General features: G+C 41.5%; 1 protein-coding gene across 3 annotated transcripts in view; it reads right to left on the reverse strand.

Moving 5' to 3' along the window:
• Positions 1-16,056, reverse strand: part of ARHGEF6 (Rac/Cdc42 guanine nucleotide exchange factor 6) — an 84,510-nt gene that overhangs the window by 27,936 nt on the left and 40,518 nt on the right. For all 3 annotated transcript variants that reach the window (XM_029067667.2, XM_007666016.4, XM_029067668.2), the window contains 3 exons: positions 7,864-7,958; positions 3,240-3,335; positions 2,231-2,353 (listed from right to left, as the gene is read on the reverse strand). In XM_029067667.2, coding sequence (XP_028923500.1) covers positions 2,231-2,353; positions 3,240-3,335; positions 7,864-7,958 — 314 coding nt within the window. The remainder of the gene's footprint in view (positions 1-2,230; positions 2,354-3,239; positions 3,336-7,863; positions 7,959-16,056) is intronic.

Genomic DNA, 16,056 nt, shown 5'->3' on the forward strand with positions numbered 1-16,056 from the left:
GGGCAAGTCACCCAACTTCTCTGTGCCTGAGTTACCTCATCTGCAAAATGGAAATTAAATTCTACTTCCCCCTTAGATTGTGAGTCCCATGTTGTAAAGGGATATCCAACTGGATTGCCTAAATTTATCCCAGCACTTAATACAATGCTTGGCACAATTTAAGAGCCTAAAGCCCTATGTGGAACATGGACTGAGTCCAACCTGATGAGCTTGTATTTACACCGGCGATTAGTACAGTACTTAGCCCCACATAAGAGCTCAAAGCCCTGTGTGGGACATGGACTCGGTCCAACCTAGACTATGCTTACCCCAGCTCTTAATACAGTGCCTGGCACATAGTGAGCACTTAAATACCACTTAATTTTTTTAAAGTGCCCTAAAAACCCCTTAAATTATTATCTCTGAAATTTTAAGGGCCATAGAGTCATTTTATTGCTATGAGACTGCCATGTTTCCCCCTCCAGCCTCCACTGCCTCACATTTCAGATGCCTTAAGCAACAGATGATCTGAGCAGTGATCTTACCTGTGAGCATATTATAGCTTGAATACATTATTTTGTTAGTAGTACCTTCTGAGACTAATAAAAAAAAGTGTGTTTCCAAAGACTGCTAAGTCACCACTGCTAGTGTCAGGACCGCCTTTGGGTCTGAGCAAAGTCCAGCTCCATACCATCACCATGGGGACCAATACTGCCCCCGGCAGGAGAGGAGCCCTCAACAAACAGACCATCTCCCCAAATGAAATGGTTTTGGGGAGGCTAAGTCATTCATCCAGGGGCTGCGGCCCAGAGCGGTGAGGCTCCTGGAGGTCCCACTAACAAGAACCTGTTTTCCCATATATTGCTCTTCAGTTCTAAATTGGATTTTTCTTAAGAACTTCCACTATTTTCAACTTATCCCTGCTTCTTTTAGATAGTGAGCCCCTTGTGGTAAAGGGACATTTCATGAACTGACTCTTGGAAAATACCCCAGTGCTTGGCACAGTGTTTAATACAATAATCAATCAATCCTCTGACCAAACAGTTTAGCAGCCAACCTCCACCTGCTTTCACATTTTCATGGCCTTTCAGCCTCCTGAGTCAACATATTCTTCTATTGGTACAATTTTCTTGACTATGATGGAAGTTTCAAGTTTTGCTCGAGAGAATCCACAGAGCTTTCCACAGGTAGCTACCCAGAAGCTCCCCTTGACCTGGTCCTCTGTGGTTTGGAAAACCAAGAAAACACCTACTGTCCTGGGACACCTTTTATCGCTTAGACTGTGAGCTCATATGGGACCAGGACCTATGTGATCCATTTATATTGTGTCTACCCCAGCACTTGGTTACAGTTCTTGGCACCTAGCAAGGACTTAAATACCACAGTTATCTCAGTCTTCACCAGCTGCTCTTGGGCTGGTTCGGTTGGCTCAACAATAGCGTGTGGGCCCGGCCACGGTGACACTAGAATGAGAAATGCTTCACTTTGGAGTAGCTGTGGATGGCTAGGTCAGTTCTTGGGCAGAATTGGGAATCTGAGTCCAATACAGGATAGAATTCAGGTGTCAGAACGGGGGAAACTTTAAGTGGGGTGCATCTGCATCACTTCTGAGAAGCACAAACTCTTTCTAATAAATGAGTCCAAGGTAACATTCAATGGTCAAACACACTGTTCAGATTTTCTGGCACAGAAAAGCTAAAAAGTTTCAAGGGCTATGCTTCCTGTCCCACCCTCTGCCACTGAATAATGAATCTAAGTGACAGAGCCCCCTTTGTCTTCAGAGGGAGCCTGGCATTGACCTACAGTCAATTCCAATTACTTAATGAGCCAATTATTCTTGTGGAGATTACCCAGGCTTTATTATCTCTCTCCCGCTCTCTCTTGCTGCCTGCCTTCAGGCCATCTCACTGTTCAATAACACTTTCACTAGAAAGTTGAAAGGGCAAGAGAGGCAACTCAGATTGGTCAGTTTGGCTAATTTTCAGAAGTTCCAATCTAATATTTGATGGGCATGAGGGGTAGGGCAGGAGGAGAGGCAGAAACCGAAATACATGGCTAGCCAAGGTTTTTATAATATCTAGATTTTGTTCACCCTTCTACTTCTTGAAATGTTATCACAGATAATCAAGAGTTGACTGGAAGATGTAATTCATGAAGCAGAGATCTTGAAGCAACTAAATGTCTTGGAAAATGACACAACTTAATTTGTTTTTGGTTGTGTTTTTTTTCACTAATATGAAATATGATTTACCTGTGTTGTGTGAGGACATTGACAGCTGAAGGATGATTAGCACAGTAAGTCAGATACAGACTTTTAAACTGGGGCATTAAGTTCATCAAACATCCTCCTACTTTCTGCTGATTCTCTGGAACTCTGTAAATACATTTTAAAAAAGAGGAAGTATTTGGAAAGAATAAGAAAGAAAAGAAGAATGATTATCTAGTGAGTTGATAGTGTGTCAAAGCCTTTAAGCCCACCAAAACATAAAGCCAAAATATAAACTTGATCCTAACAATATGGCCAATGGGTTGCAAAAATCACAGGAATAAATCCAAAGTAGGTCGTCCAAAATTGTTTTTAAAATATGAGAGAGAGAACCACTGCTTTTTTTTGCTGGAAAAAATGTGTGCCCAATCATATAAAGCAAAAATGACTATCTACAGGCTCAACTACTGATTAAACTGTGTAGGCACTAACTACACGAAATTGTATTTGCCCAGTGATTAATTTCAGTACAAAAACTAATAAACCATAAAGAGGCCTCACCAGCACTCTAGCCAGCTATGTGAACTAAAGTAATGATAGACCCTTTTCTTTTTCTGACTTTCTTGTGATTCTAATGAAATGGTATCAGATTGACTAGTACGGATCTGCATTAAAAAAATACTGTTATCGTAGCATTTAAGCTAAGAAAGAAAATATCACACCCGAACACTGCTAAAGTGTGTCTCCATTGTCATAACAGTTTCCAGGATTTCTCAAACTGATTCATTTCAATTAACTGATGTGAAGTTTTACAAAACGACTCGGTGCATAAGTTCAGAACCTAACCAAAACAACTCCAATTTCTCTGTAGTTAAAATACCGCCACCTAGTGCCTTATCTCCGTAACATTATTGTATTCTGTCTTAAAAGGGACAAAGGAAATTAATCAGAAAAGCAATAGGCGTAGTAAGATTAAGGGAATCATTTCCTAAGACTTTGGTTCAAATTAAAAAAAAAAGTACACGATGCACAAGGACCATCCTGTGATACTTACTTTGCACATTCTTCTAAGGTCTGACACAGTGTTTGCTGAAAAGTGCCTATTTCCTCAAAGTTGCCCAGTAAAGATGTAAACTCCACAGGACTTAACCTGAAACAAATTGATAATTAGTTTTTGAGAGAAACTTTCAATCTGTTATCGTGAAGCAGCTGAATAACAGACCGGCCACGGGGCTCTGAAACAAGAGCTTCATCCAATGACAAATTTGAGAGCCAGCACCACGTCTTCTTCCTTCATCCCTAGTAGGTGGCTCAATATTTTTGACTAGTCCGTGGTCCTGCACTGACTTCTTTTATTAAGCATGTCATTTAAATTCCTTTCTTCTTTTCCCCCTTAGGGAAAGTAGAGATAACTAAAGGATTGAGTAGATTAATGTGTTCCAAGTTCAAAAGGTGTTCAAAATAACCCCTGTTCCTCTCCAGACCCTCCCTTCTTCAACTCTCCCATCTTTCCCAGCAGTATCTCAAGAGGAGATCTCCTGCCTCCTCTCAAAATCCACCCTCTATACCAATCTGACCACCCCTCCCTTCACACCTTATCAAAGCACTTGTCCCCTCCCATCTTCCCTCTTGACCATCTTTAATGTTCCTTCACAAATGGCTTTTCCCCCATTGCCTTCAAGCATGCTCATGTCTCCCTGTCCTTAAAAATAAAAAAAAGGAAGGCCTCCATTGACCCCAGGGCTCCCTCCTACCATTCCTCTCCAAACTCCTTGAGTGAGATGTCTACACCAGTTGTCTCAAGTTCCTCTCCTCCGATTCTCTCCTTGACCCCCTCCAATCTGGCTTCCATCTCCTTCACTCCACAGAAATCTACTTCTCAGAGGTCACAAATGATCTCCTTCTCGCCAAAACTAACGGCCGCTACTCCATCTAATTCCTCCTCCATCTCTCATCTGCATTTGACACTGTCGAGCACCCCCATCTCCTGGAAACATTATCCAACCTTGGCTTCATGGATGCTAGTGAGAACTAGACTGTAAGTTCATTGTGGGCAAAGGAATGTGTCTACCAACTCTGTTATATTGTATTTAAACTGGTGTAGCATTTAGTACAGTGCTCTGCACATAGTAAGTACTCAAATATGATTGAAAGTTTCATTTTAAATTTTAAAGCATGAAGCAAATCAAGTGTGTTACTGCATCTAAAATAATAATAATAATAATATAATTTGTTCAGCACTTATGTGCCAAGCATTTTCCTAAAAATTGGGCCACAAAGCTGAATTTTTCAGGGTGGTTGAAACTTATATCTGACCTTTTACAAGGGATCATTCCAGAAGCAGTACGCTTCCCCTCCTGCTTATTACTTGAGTATTTTGAATTTCTAATCCAAAATACATTAAAGCTTAGTTTCACTAGACAAATCCCCTGCAAATACTCAGGTGGGCCTTTTACTAGGGGATTATTTCAGTTAGCGGAGCTGTACAGCTCTATGTTTGTTAATGTGTTCTTTCCAAAGCAACCAAACACTGCCTCTGATCACAACTTGCAAGGCCAGAGAACAATTCTGGCCTCACTCACTTCACAACTTGGAGAATCACAAAGCACAGGTAGATGATGAAAATTCTGGAACACAGAGCTCTCTTACTCCACATATTCAGAGGGGAAGAATGTTTCCAGGAGTCCTCCTTAAAGCAAGTTTTACTGGCATATCCTCTGACACACTGTCTTTTCTCTTAAACGAAAAAAAGTAAGGCAACCAGAAGCAAACCTAATTTCCCTACTGCGAGAGTAGCTTTTCTGACTCATCAAGAAATGGAAGACTCAAACAAATGTTACCAGTAACCCCAGAAGTGCTCAGAGTTCCCATTTCTGCTCCTATTTATGTTGACTGAACCACACAGTGAAAAACCTTAAGTCAGGCTATGAAAAATAAAATCCGCCAGCTGTTTGGCTGTCTTTCCTTCTCTCAGAAGCAAAGGCCTAACTTTTGGCTACTTTCACCTCTTCAAGCTCGGGTGGACACCATGCCCACTAGCTGAAGAACATCAATCACAAAATCAGTCTGCCCAACTGCAGTCATTTAAGTGCCTAGAGGAACAGAGGAGGGCAGGGAGAAACAGAACTTCCTACTGTAAATGCATTCAGAATTTTGTTCGGCAGTAAATCAAACCTGACTCATGTCTCTCACCTCTTCTGCCCTCAGTCTTTTCCCTTCCTTTTTCTTAGCCCCCACAAATGTTTCTCAGACATAACTCCTCTCTTCTTTCAATCTTATACAGACTTTATAATCTTCTTTTTCAATCTCACCACTTCTCCCCCTATAAACTTTAATCTTTGTCCCCTAGACAGTTCCATAACACAGAGCAGACTTTTTGTTGTGATCCATTATAATGTTGACAGTGCAGTAATGCTGCTAAACACCCATTTGTGAAAATCCCTTCGTAGCATCGTGGGAATTTCCCCAAGATTCCTTGCGAAGCACAGACAGTAAGTTTAAGGGGCATTCTTCTGGAGATGGTTAGTTTTGAGTTGAAACTTCTCAACGGAGCACTTGGGTCAAAGACCACGAAAACACTTTAAAATTTTTATGAGTGGAGGAAGAGAAATAAAACAGATTGAACTTCCTGTGATCAGAGCTATAGCTAAGCAAAGTTAAGTGGAAAGTGAAGGAGGAACTGAATTAAGGGAAAAGGTCTGGCTTTTTCTTTTCGACTGAATTATCCAGATTGGAGAATTTGATCAGTCTTGGCAACCAAACAGTTGCTAAACTTTCCATTTTGTTTAGGAGGTATACATACTTGTCTAAGTCTAGGATAGTCTATGAGCCCCTCTTAGGGCTGTCAGGTACCACTCTAATTTTTCCTTCATGGTATCCCCCCACCAGGGCTTAATTCACTGCTCTTCATGCAGTAGGTGGTCAGTAAATATTATGGACTGAATAGTCTTTAATGAATTGAATGGACATAAAGTGTATCACGATAAAGAAAAAACATAGGTTACAAGAGTTTGACTGTGTTCTCAGATTTATATTACAATAGTTTACACATTTTATTCTCTGAGAAGAGTCTCTCCAAATCACCACCTTTACTCATTCACTATAGTAAAAATCCAACAGTTCTTACTCATTTTACTTCTGCTGAGCTCTTCCTAGACAACTAGATTCAAAGAAAATTTGGATATTTTTCAGTTCACGTGCTTAATGACCAATGAAAAATGACCACCAAGGATTCCACTTGATTTTTAGTGATTAAAAAGTCAGCTGTTTAAAAATCTACAAAATGAAGCTGAAACCAGCAAAAACACAGAACTTTTCGACCATTCTTTATTCAGCTATATCCAGAAAGCCAAAGTGCCGAGCAACATCTTATACCATTCTGGTGACCTAACCATCTATACTTGATAACCTGCTTATCTTCTTTTTTTAACAGTACTTGTCATGTGCATACTATGTAACAGGCATCATGCTCAGTGCTGAGGCAGACACAAGCTAATCAGCTTGGGCACAGTTCAAATCCCTCAAGGGGCCATTAATCTTAATTATTTTACAGATGAAGTAACTGAGACACAGAAAGTTAAGTGACTTGCCCAAGGTCACACAGGAGACAAGTGTCAGATTCATGACTAGAAGCCAGGTCCTCTGACTCCCAGGCCCGTGCTCGTTACACTAGGCCATGCTGCTTCTCATAATAATCTATCACAATACTACTAGGGAAGACTCCATTATTGGTTGTGTGGTCATTTTTCTGGTTTTATTCCACATAAACTGGTTTCCAGCTGGCCTGTACTGTCTGGTACAGCTACCCATCTACCCATCCTATTTCCCCTCCACTACCACTTCACTACTGCTCTACTTGAATATCCACGCCTACAACCCTCCCTCAGCCCTCATGTCTGTCCATGTCTTTAAACTCTGTTGCTCCCCACTTTTGTAATTTTAGTGTCTGTTTCTTCTGCTAGATTGTAAACTACTTGAGGGCAAAGACTGCATCTACGGTACTACCCCAAATGCTTAGTACAGAGTTCTTCACAGAGTAAGCACCCCATAAATACTATTGTTTGGATGTGACGCTAGATATTTTCATGATTGGCATTTTTATTTTAAGCGCCCAGCTTTCCTCAGCCTTGGCTCCTGTCGCCGAGTCCCATGACTCAGGATCAATACCCATGATCAGGGCGACCCAGGGGTCATCGAATTGCCAGAGAAACGGTCTAGGCTTGGACCAAATTGGGCAGACCTCCCCAAAATGTTCCTTATGGTATTTGTTAAGCGCTTACTATGTGCAGAGCACTATTCTAAGCACTGGGGTGGACGCAGGGGAATCAGGTTGTCCCACGTGGGGCTCACAGTCTTAATCCACATTTTACAGATGAGGGAACTGAGGCACAGAGAAGTTAAGTGACTTGCCCACAGTCACACAGCTGACAAGTGGCAGAGCCGGGATTCAAACCCATGACCTCTGACTCCAAAGCCCGTGCTCTTTCCACTGAGCCATGCTGCTTCTCCATGGTATGACACGACGCAGTAACATGCAGTTTAACACGTGCAACGTCACATGCGACTCTGTGTCTCCTATCCATGAGGGTCGCTACTCCAACCATTTGACAAGTTATAAGTAGCGATTCTTAACACTGGCACTATTTCATTCTACCCAGTGAGTGTTTCAAACCTCTTACTTGTCATTGGACTGTAGGGGTCTTAAGTATGTCCCAAGAAGCGACTGGAGCTCCTTAGCGTAATCTCGTTCTGTTTCCAGGATGCTCTGCAATACCTAGAGAAAGAGAGAAATAAATGCCACAGCAGTCATATGACATTTGAAGATGTTTCTGTTCACCGTCTTCCCTATGCAATACCCATATATACCCCAGCCCCACGGCCAGCCCTTTGGTCACTAGCAGCAGCAGCCCTGCTTCTGCCCACCCAGCCAGCTCTCTAGCCCGAGAGTCCAGTTGGTCCAGGTTGTCAGATAAACTTTCTCGTGCTTTTAAATAAAGCTGCCTCTGGTGCAGGTGGCATTTGCAGTTTTACTTCATTGGCAAGGGGTATCTCTAACCAATCTCCTCATAATACCGAGGGACAATTGTGTAGGCTGAAAGTGAAGCTTTTAATCCCAAAATATATTTAAGTTCTTCACAGGTCTATAGGAAAAAAAACACCCTCAGTCCCCAGGTCAGCAAAGAACAACCTGACAGTGAGGGAACTGAACTATATTCATTCATTCAATCGTATTTATTAAGCACTTAATATGTGCAAAGCACTGTACTAAGTGCTTGGGAGAGTACAAAATAAAAATAAACAGACACATTCCCTGCCCACAATAGGCTCACAGTCTAGAGGGGGAGACAAACATTAATATAAATGAATAAATGGCAGATATGTACATAAGTGCTGTGGCACTGTTAGGAGAGGATGAACAAAGGGAGAAAGTCAGGGCGATGCAGAAGGGAGTGGGAAAAGAGGAAAGGAGGGCTTAGTCAGGGAAGGTCTCTTGGAGATGTGCTTTCAGTAAGGCTTTGAAGGTGGGAAGAGTAATTATCTGTAGGATATGAGGGAAGGAGGGATTTCCAGGCCAGAGGCAGGATGTGGGCGAGAGGTCAGTGGTGAAATAGATGAGATCGAGGTACAGTGAAAAGGTTAGTATTAGAGGAGTGAAGTGTGTCAGCTGGGTAGAAGAGTAGTGAGGTGAGGTAGGAGGGGGCAAGGTGATTGAGGGCTTTAAAGTCGATGGTGAGGAGTTTCTGTTTGATGCGGACGTGGATGGGCAACCACTGGAGTTTCTTGAGGAGTGGGGAAACATGGTCTGAATGTTTTTGTAGGAAAATGCTCCAGGCAGCAGAGTGAACTATGGAGTTGGGTGAGGAGAAGCAAGAAGCTAATAGAGTAATCAAGGTGGGACAGGATGAGTGACTGGATTAACGTGATAGCTGTTTAGATGGAGAGGAAGGGTGGATTTTAGCAATGTTATGAAAGTCAAACAGACAGGATTTAGTGATGGATTGAATATATGGGCTGAACAAGAGAGAGGAGTCAAGGATAACACCAAGGTTATAAGCTTGTGAGACAGGAAGGATGGTGGTGCCATCTACAGCGATGGGAAAGCCAGGGAAAGGAAAGGGTTTGGCTGGCACTTGCCTGCTGGGTGGCCTTGGGCAAGAGGAGCAGCGTGGCTTAGTGGAAAACGCTCGGGCTTGGGAGTCAGAGGTCGTGGGTTCTAATCCCGCCTCTGCTACTTGTCTGCTGTGTGACTTTGGGCAAGTCACTTAACTTCTCTGTGCCTCAGTTCCCTCATCTGTAAAATGGGAATTTAGACTGTGAGCCCCATATGGGACAACCTGATTACCTTGTAGCTACCCCAGCGTTTAGAACAGTGCTTGGCACATAGTAAGCGCTTAACAAATACCATCATCAAGTCTCTATGCCACCTCATCTGTAAAATGGGGACTGTAATCCTATTCCCTCTTATCTAGACCATGAGCCTCATGAGGAACAGGGACTGTGTTCAAACTGATAACCTTTTATCTACCCTAGTACTTGGAAGAGTGCTTGGCACATTGTAGGTGCTTAATAAATACCATAATTATTATTATTAGTGCTTTTGAAAACTCTCTAGAGAAAAGCCAGCTGACTTTAGAGAAGCTCCTAGAGAACCACTCAACATGTCTGGCTCCCAAGAGTTGATTCTCCTTCTCCCAGGGAAGGAAGACACAGGGACATGCTTTGGGGTTCAATGTTTTGGGCTCAGCTTATTAAGAGCCACAGCTGAGAATGTCCAGAAGTGAATGTGCTGGCCCCAGAGAAAACTACTTGGAAAACATCTGAAAAACTGGAAAGGCATCAAGATGATTAATTAATTTAATTTGAATAATGCAATTTTTCTAAAGTGCTACTGCATTACTTTTTCTTTCTGTCCTTGCACTATCCCTGAGAGAAAGGGAAGAGTATCTAACAGAAGCCATTTAACAGATAAGGAAGCCGGAGCACTGGGAGGTTAAGTGATTTGCCCACGGTCACACAGCAGGGCAAGGGGCAGAACTAGGACTAGAACTCTGGCCCTCTCTCACCCATTCATCTTTCCACTAGGTCATGTGGGGGACCACATTCTCGAACTTAAACTATATGCATAAAAATGATACCAAGATGAAGAAAAAAAGATTTTTAAAAAGCACCTCAGGACATTCTAGTTTCACAGTGACAGTTCTGGGGATCTTTTTGCAAATTCAAATCAGACATTGCTCACAGAAAGCGATCACCACTCCAAATAGTTTTTGGCCTCTGTAGACAAATGTCAAATCGACAGACAGATCATCTGTGGGACCCAAAATATTCCAGGAAGGCTAGGTGGGCAGCCAGGAGACGGGGCTCCGGGACCTGTGCCAGGGTAATTTTGCTGGAAAGAGCAGCACCAGTTTCCCAAAGTGTCTGGAGCACCAGTTTCCCCGTGCAAGTCAGAGCAGCATGGAAACCGCCCTAGGTCATAAACCCCCTTTTTTCAACTACTCTGATTCTGAAAGGCAGGCAAGATTGGAAGCCCACACACTTGGACCCTAGTTAGAAGGGCCTGGGGGAGCCACTGGGACCACCCCTTCGTCCCCCCCATGTCCGGTTAGCAAGTAAGCTGGGATGAATTTGGGTACATCCTTTTCTTCCTCAGTCACATTCAGAAAGGGTGTAACCCTCCCCATGTCCCCAAAAGAAGGGGAAGGGAAAGGCAAAGTCAGGCAAATGATCAAGAAAGTGGGTGGATTTTTCCAAATGCAATTCCTTGACTGGTCAATAGAGCTGAAGTTTTGTTTGTTTTTCCCCCAAAAAATTGCTAACCTGTCAGCTAAACAGCCAAGATTAAGAAGTAGAACTCAAATGCAATGAAGGAGAAAAACATTTCTAGTAAAAAATTAACAACTGGCTTTTCATTCCACTATACAAATCTTTTTCTTTTTTTTCTTTTTTTTTTCTTAAACAACTTTGGTCACACAGCTTCTCTTAAAAAAACATATTTGGTCTGGTCTTCACTTTTATTTTTCTAAGTAGGTGAACTTGAGAGAAAAAGATGTTAACTGCAAGGAATTGATCATTATTCAATATATGAGTTTGTTGCGGGTTGAGTGTACAGGGCTACTTATTGTACTTCCTTAATTATGGGTGAGACAGGAGGAAAAAGAGGCAGACAGAGAGATATTTTGGGCCGTCTCTGAGGGAGAAGTTCTAGACAGTCAACTAGTAATGTAAGCAAAAAACACCTAGAATATGCTTTGTGGGCAACAAAATGCTGCCTAAACATAATGAACAAAAATGATAAATGCATCTCGTTAATTATTCAAAAATTTGAAGTGAGTGGTAATACTGTGGTAAGGTAAGTATTAAGAGGAAATGATTGTAGTAACTTTCTAAATTAGAGTGGAATTACTGATTTTATTAGTAATGATGATGATAATAATTATGTGTTAAACTTTTACTATATGCCAAGCCCTGTACTAAGCACTGGGGTAGATACCGGTTAGTCAGGTTGGACTCAGTCCCTGTTCCATGCAGGATTCACAGTGGTAGGGAGGACTGTAGGAGGGAGCAGGAGGAGGGAGAAAGGTATATTATCCCCATTTTATAGATGAGGAAACTAAGGCACAGAGACATTTCATCTTTGAAATTCAACGGAGCAGTTGATGAACTTTTGCACTCTCCCGTTCATTTAAGATAGTCATTCATCTAATGAAGAAATGAAGAACAAGACCAAGGATTTGCAGAGAAATCTGTGAACACAAACAGAAGGCCTAAGTGGGTTGAGTCAGAAGGAAAAGAAACTTGGCAGGCTGGCTAGTCAGTTTTATGGCAGAACAATCTGATCTAGGCAACATTATTGGAAATTTACCGAAATAGGCTGTGTCAGACACTTATTATTCCCCCCCGCCCTGGCCATATATAAAGAAAACTCTGCACTCTTTTCCCCAAACAACCTCCCAACTGCATAATCCCTGAGCCTAATTACCTGCTTAAAAATAAGAGACGTGACAGAAACAATCCATAACTCAATCAATCAACAGTACTCATTGAGCTCTTACCCTGTGCAGAGCACTATACTAAGCACTTGGGACAGTCCAATAGTTAGAAGGCATGATCCCTGTCACCAAGGGATCAAATTCTAGTAGGGGGAGACACACACTAAAACAAATTACAGGTAGGGGGAAGCAACAGAATTTAGAGATATATGCATAAGGGTCTAGGGGTAAGGAGGTGAGTACCTGAGGGCTTAGGGAGAGAGGAACAAGCCTATAGGTTAGTAAGTGCTCAATAAATACAATTGAATGAACAAATGAATGTTGTGGGGGAAGGGGGGATGAAAGGGATATCTGAGGCTGATCAGGGGAGGCCTCCTGGAGGAATTGTGATTTTAGTAGGGCTTTGAATAGGGAGAGAGTAGTGGTCCGACATAAGTAATGATGATAATAATGATGATGATGGTATTTGTTAAGCGCTTACTATGTGCCAAGCACAGTTCTAAGCGCTGGGGCCACTGGGGTTGATACAATGGGGGTCTTAAACCTCATTTTACAGATGAGGTAACTGAGGCACAGAGAAGTTAAGTGGCTTGCCCAAGGTCACACAGCAGACAAGTGGCGGAGTCAGGATTAGAACCCATATCCTCTGACTCTCAAGCCCGTGCTCTTTCCAGTAAGCCATGAAAGTTTTCTCAGTAAAGAGGGAGGGAAATGCTTATGCCTTAGCAACATCAGTTCCTCAACAGAAATGAATTTGAATAGAAGTACAGTACAGATCCAATTATCTGAATGACTAGCTATTCGAAATAAAGAAACATCAAAATAATATTGATAGCTAGGATGGTCATTCATATACGGCATCTAAAATAAAAGACTCCGACACCTTCCAAAATTATTGACAAGCTTGAGTAACAGGATCAAAATTTACCCATCTGCTTAGATTCCTCATTATGTGAGGGTGGCTGGTCAGAAATATAGGATATTATAATTTTCTAAATGTCAATTTATAAGCTCTTGGTGTCTACCAGCTCTGTTGTACTGTACTCTCCCAAGTGCTTAGTACAGTGCTTTGCACACAGTAAGCACTCAAAAAATACCAAAGATAGATTGGGAACATGTTCAGATTCTCCAGGATGGTTTGAGTGATTGAAAGTCTAATCATAGGGCTTTTCCGTATTGATCAACAAGGCTTGTGGTAAAAGTCATGTTGCTTCACATGGGAAGAGAGTGGAAAAGGAAGAGAAGAAGAAGGAAAAAGTAAACATGCTTATACATTTGTTTGCTATTTCTATTTCAATTCTATTCAAATTCATACAGGTTCAAGATCAAGAGATGGGATCAACTGAAGATACTTAAAACATGACACATGGGATAGGAAAGGGTAAATGAAAACAGAGCTATCCCACTATAGCATCAACACTGAGAAAGCAATTTAAAAAATGGATTACTCTAAGAGACATGCACTGAGGAAGACACAAAGTATATACTAAGAGAATTATTATGTAGTTTGGCAGGGTCACAGACTTTCACCCTGCTGTATTTCAGTGATGTAATACACATGTCTTTAGGCAAGGCTGGCTTCAGAAGGTAAACAAAGTAAGCTGTAATAATAGTAGTAACAATAATAAATAATAATAATAATAATAATAATGGTATTTGTGTGCCAGGCACTGTACTAAGAGCTGGGGTAGATATAACATAATCAGGTTGTACACAGACCCTGACCCACATAGGGCTTGTAGTGTTAATCCCCATTTTACAGATGAAGTAACTGAGGCACAGAGAGGTTAAATGACTTGCCCAAAGTCCCAGAGCAAACAAGTGGTGGAGCCGGATCTAGAACCAGGTCCTCTGACTCCCAGGCCTAATGGTATTTCCATTACCAGAGAACTGTCTGGCAGGGGTGACGACATGGCCCCTCCCAAAGATGGCAGCCACATGGGACCACCCCAAGATGGTGACCCCAGAAATGGCAGAGAAGTGCTCTTCCTCAAACTATTTTCTATATTAGTCATCAGGGAATGTGTTATATTGTCCCCTCTCAAGCTCTTAGTACTGTTCTCTTCAAACAGTAAGCACTCAAATATGATTTATTGATGTAAAGGCAATATAATGACGCCAAATGGAATATGGGGGTAGGAGAGGGAGATTTTTCTCTGTTTCAGGATGCCCACCTACGATAATTATTCACCCAGAATAACCTAACCTAAAACACCTTAATACACAATATAATGAAGAGAATCACTTTACAATGCAGAAATATTGTAAAACAATAGAAGAGAATATTCTCTCATTCACTACTGTGAATCTAGAAAAAAATTAATAAATGTTGATGTTCAATTTTCCACGATACCTGATTCTAACAACATTAGTTTCTCAACAGAAATGAATTTGAATAGAAGTACAGTAAATAGAAGTACAGAAGTACAGTGATACTACTAAAACCACACGTAGCCAAAACCCACAGATAATCCAAAAAAACCTCATTTTAGTCCATAGCATTAACCATTTCTCTCTAAAAAAAACCGTTACTAAAAGCTGCTAAAAAATAACCAAATGAGTGGATTTGTGTTCCGTCTTCTTTAATGTGGCTGTATCCATCCTGTGGAAGAGTTACTAACAAGGAATAAAATTGATCACAAAGAATGAAGAAAAGCAGCAAAATTATGGTGCTCCTGCACAAACTGGAAAATCATCCTCTGAATAATTTAGGATTGGCTGCATTAATAGAATTTAGAGAATCCTGGGATTCTCAGGGAACACCTTTCAAAGTTTTAACTCCACTTCAGTAGCATTATCAACTGGTACTTTAAAAAAAAAAAAAAACAAAAACAACAACTCTGCTACATGTCTGGTTTCAATTTCCGACTCGGAATGTCAAAGTCGGTACAAGGGAATTTAAGATATACCCTGCTAAAGATCTAAGTTTTTAGAGACCCGAAATAGCATCCGGCCCATTTGATCAAAATTTTAATGAAAGTAATTATTCTTGGAACAGTGACTTGAAAAAAACTTTGAAAAAAAAATGGAAAGTACACATATGCAAACAACTTCTCCAAATCAGTCCATACAATTCAAGCTTCAAGTGGTTACAAAGCAGAGTGTTATGATTCATGAAGGCAGAGTCAGGCTGAAGGTGGAAAAAGGGCCCTGATAGAAACATGACGAGAGGGGGCCCCCTACTGGAAAGACAAGCTGGGATGACACACAAAAAGTTGGCAAGGTGTAGAGCCTTCTTCCCAACTATAGACAGCATCCACCCAGAAAAATCATTCTTTTCCTACTGGCCATTCCAATTCATACTGAAATCTCTCTATCAAAAAACCAAAACAGATTGTTAAGAGAACAAAACGAAAAAAAAATGCCTGAAAAAAAATGCCTGACGCCAACCCTATCACTGATTCACTCATTCAATCCTATTTATTGAGCACTTATCATGTGCAGAATACTAAGTGCTTGGAAAAGTACAATACAGCGATAAAAAGAGAAAATTCCCGCCCACAAAGAGCTTACAGTCTAGAGGGGGGAAGACAGACTTCAATACAAGTAAACAAACATCAATATAAACAAATTAAATTATGGATATCTACATAAATGCTATGGGATGGGGAGAGGGGGGAAGAACAAAGGGAGCAAGTCAGGATGACGCAGAAGGGAGTGGGAGATGAGGAGAAGTGGGGCTTAGTCTGGGAAGGCCTATTGGAGGAGATGTGCCTTCAGTAAGGCTTTGAAAGGGGAGAGAGTAATTGTCTGGCGGATTTGACGAAGGAGGGCGTTCCAGGCCAGAGGTAGGACATGGTCCAGAGGTCGACAGCGAGATATGTGAGAAGGCACAGTGAGAAGGTTAGCATCAAGATGAGCAATGGGAATCAAGGACTT

This window comes from Ornithorhynchus anatinus, chromosome 6, assembly GCF_004115215.2.
Source record: "Ornithorhynchus anatinus isolate Pmale09 chromosome 6, mOrnAna1.pri.v4, whole genome shotgun sequence".
NCBI classification, from domain to species: domain Eukaryota; kingdom Metazoa; phylum Chordata; class Mammalia; order Monotremata; family Ornithorhynchidae; genus Ornithorhynchus; species Ornithorhynchus anatinus.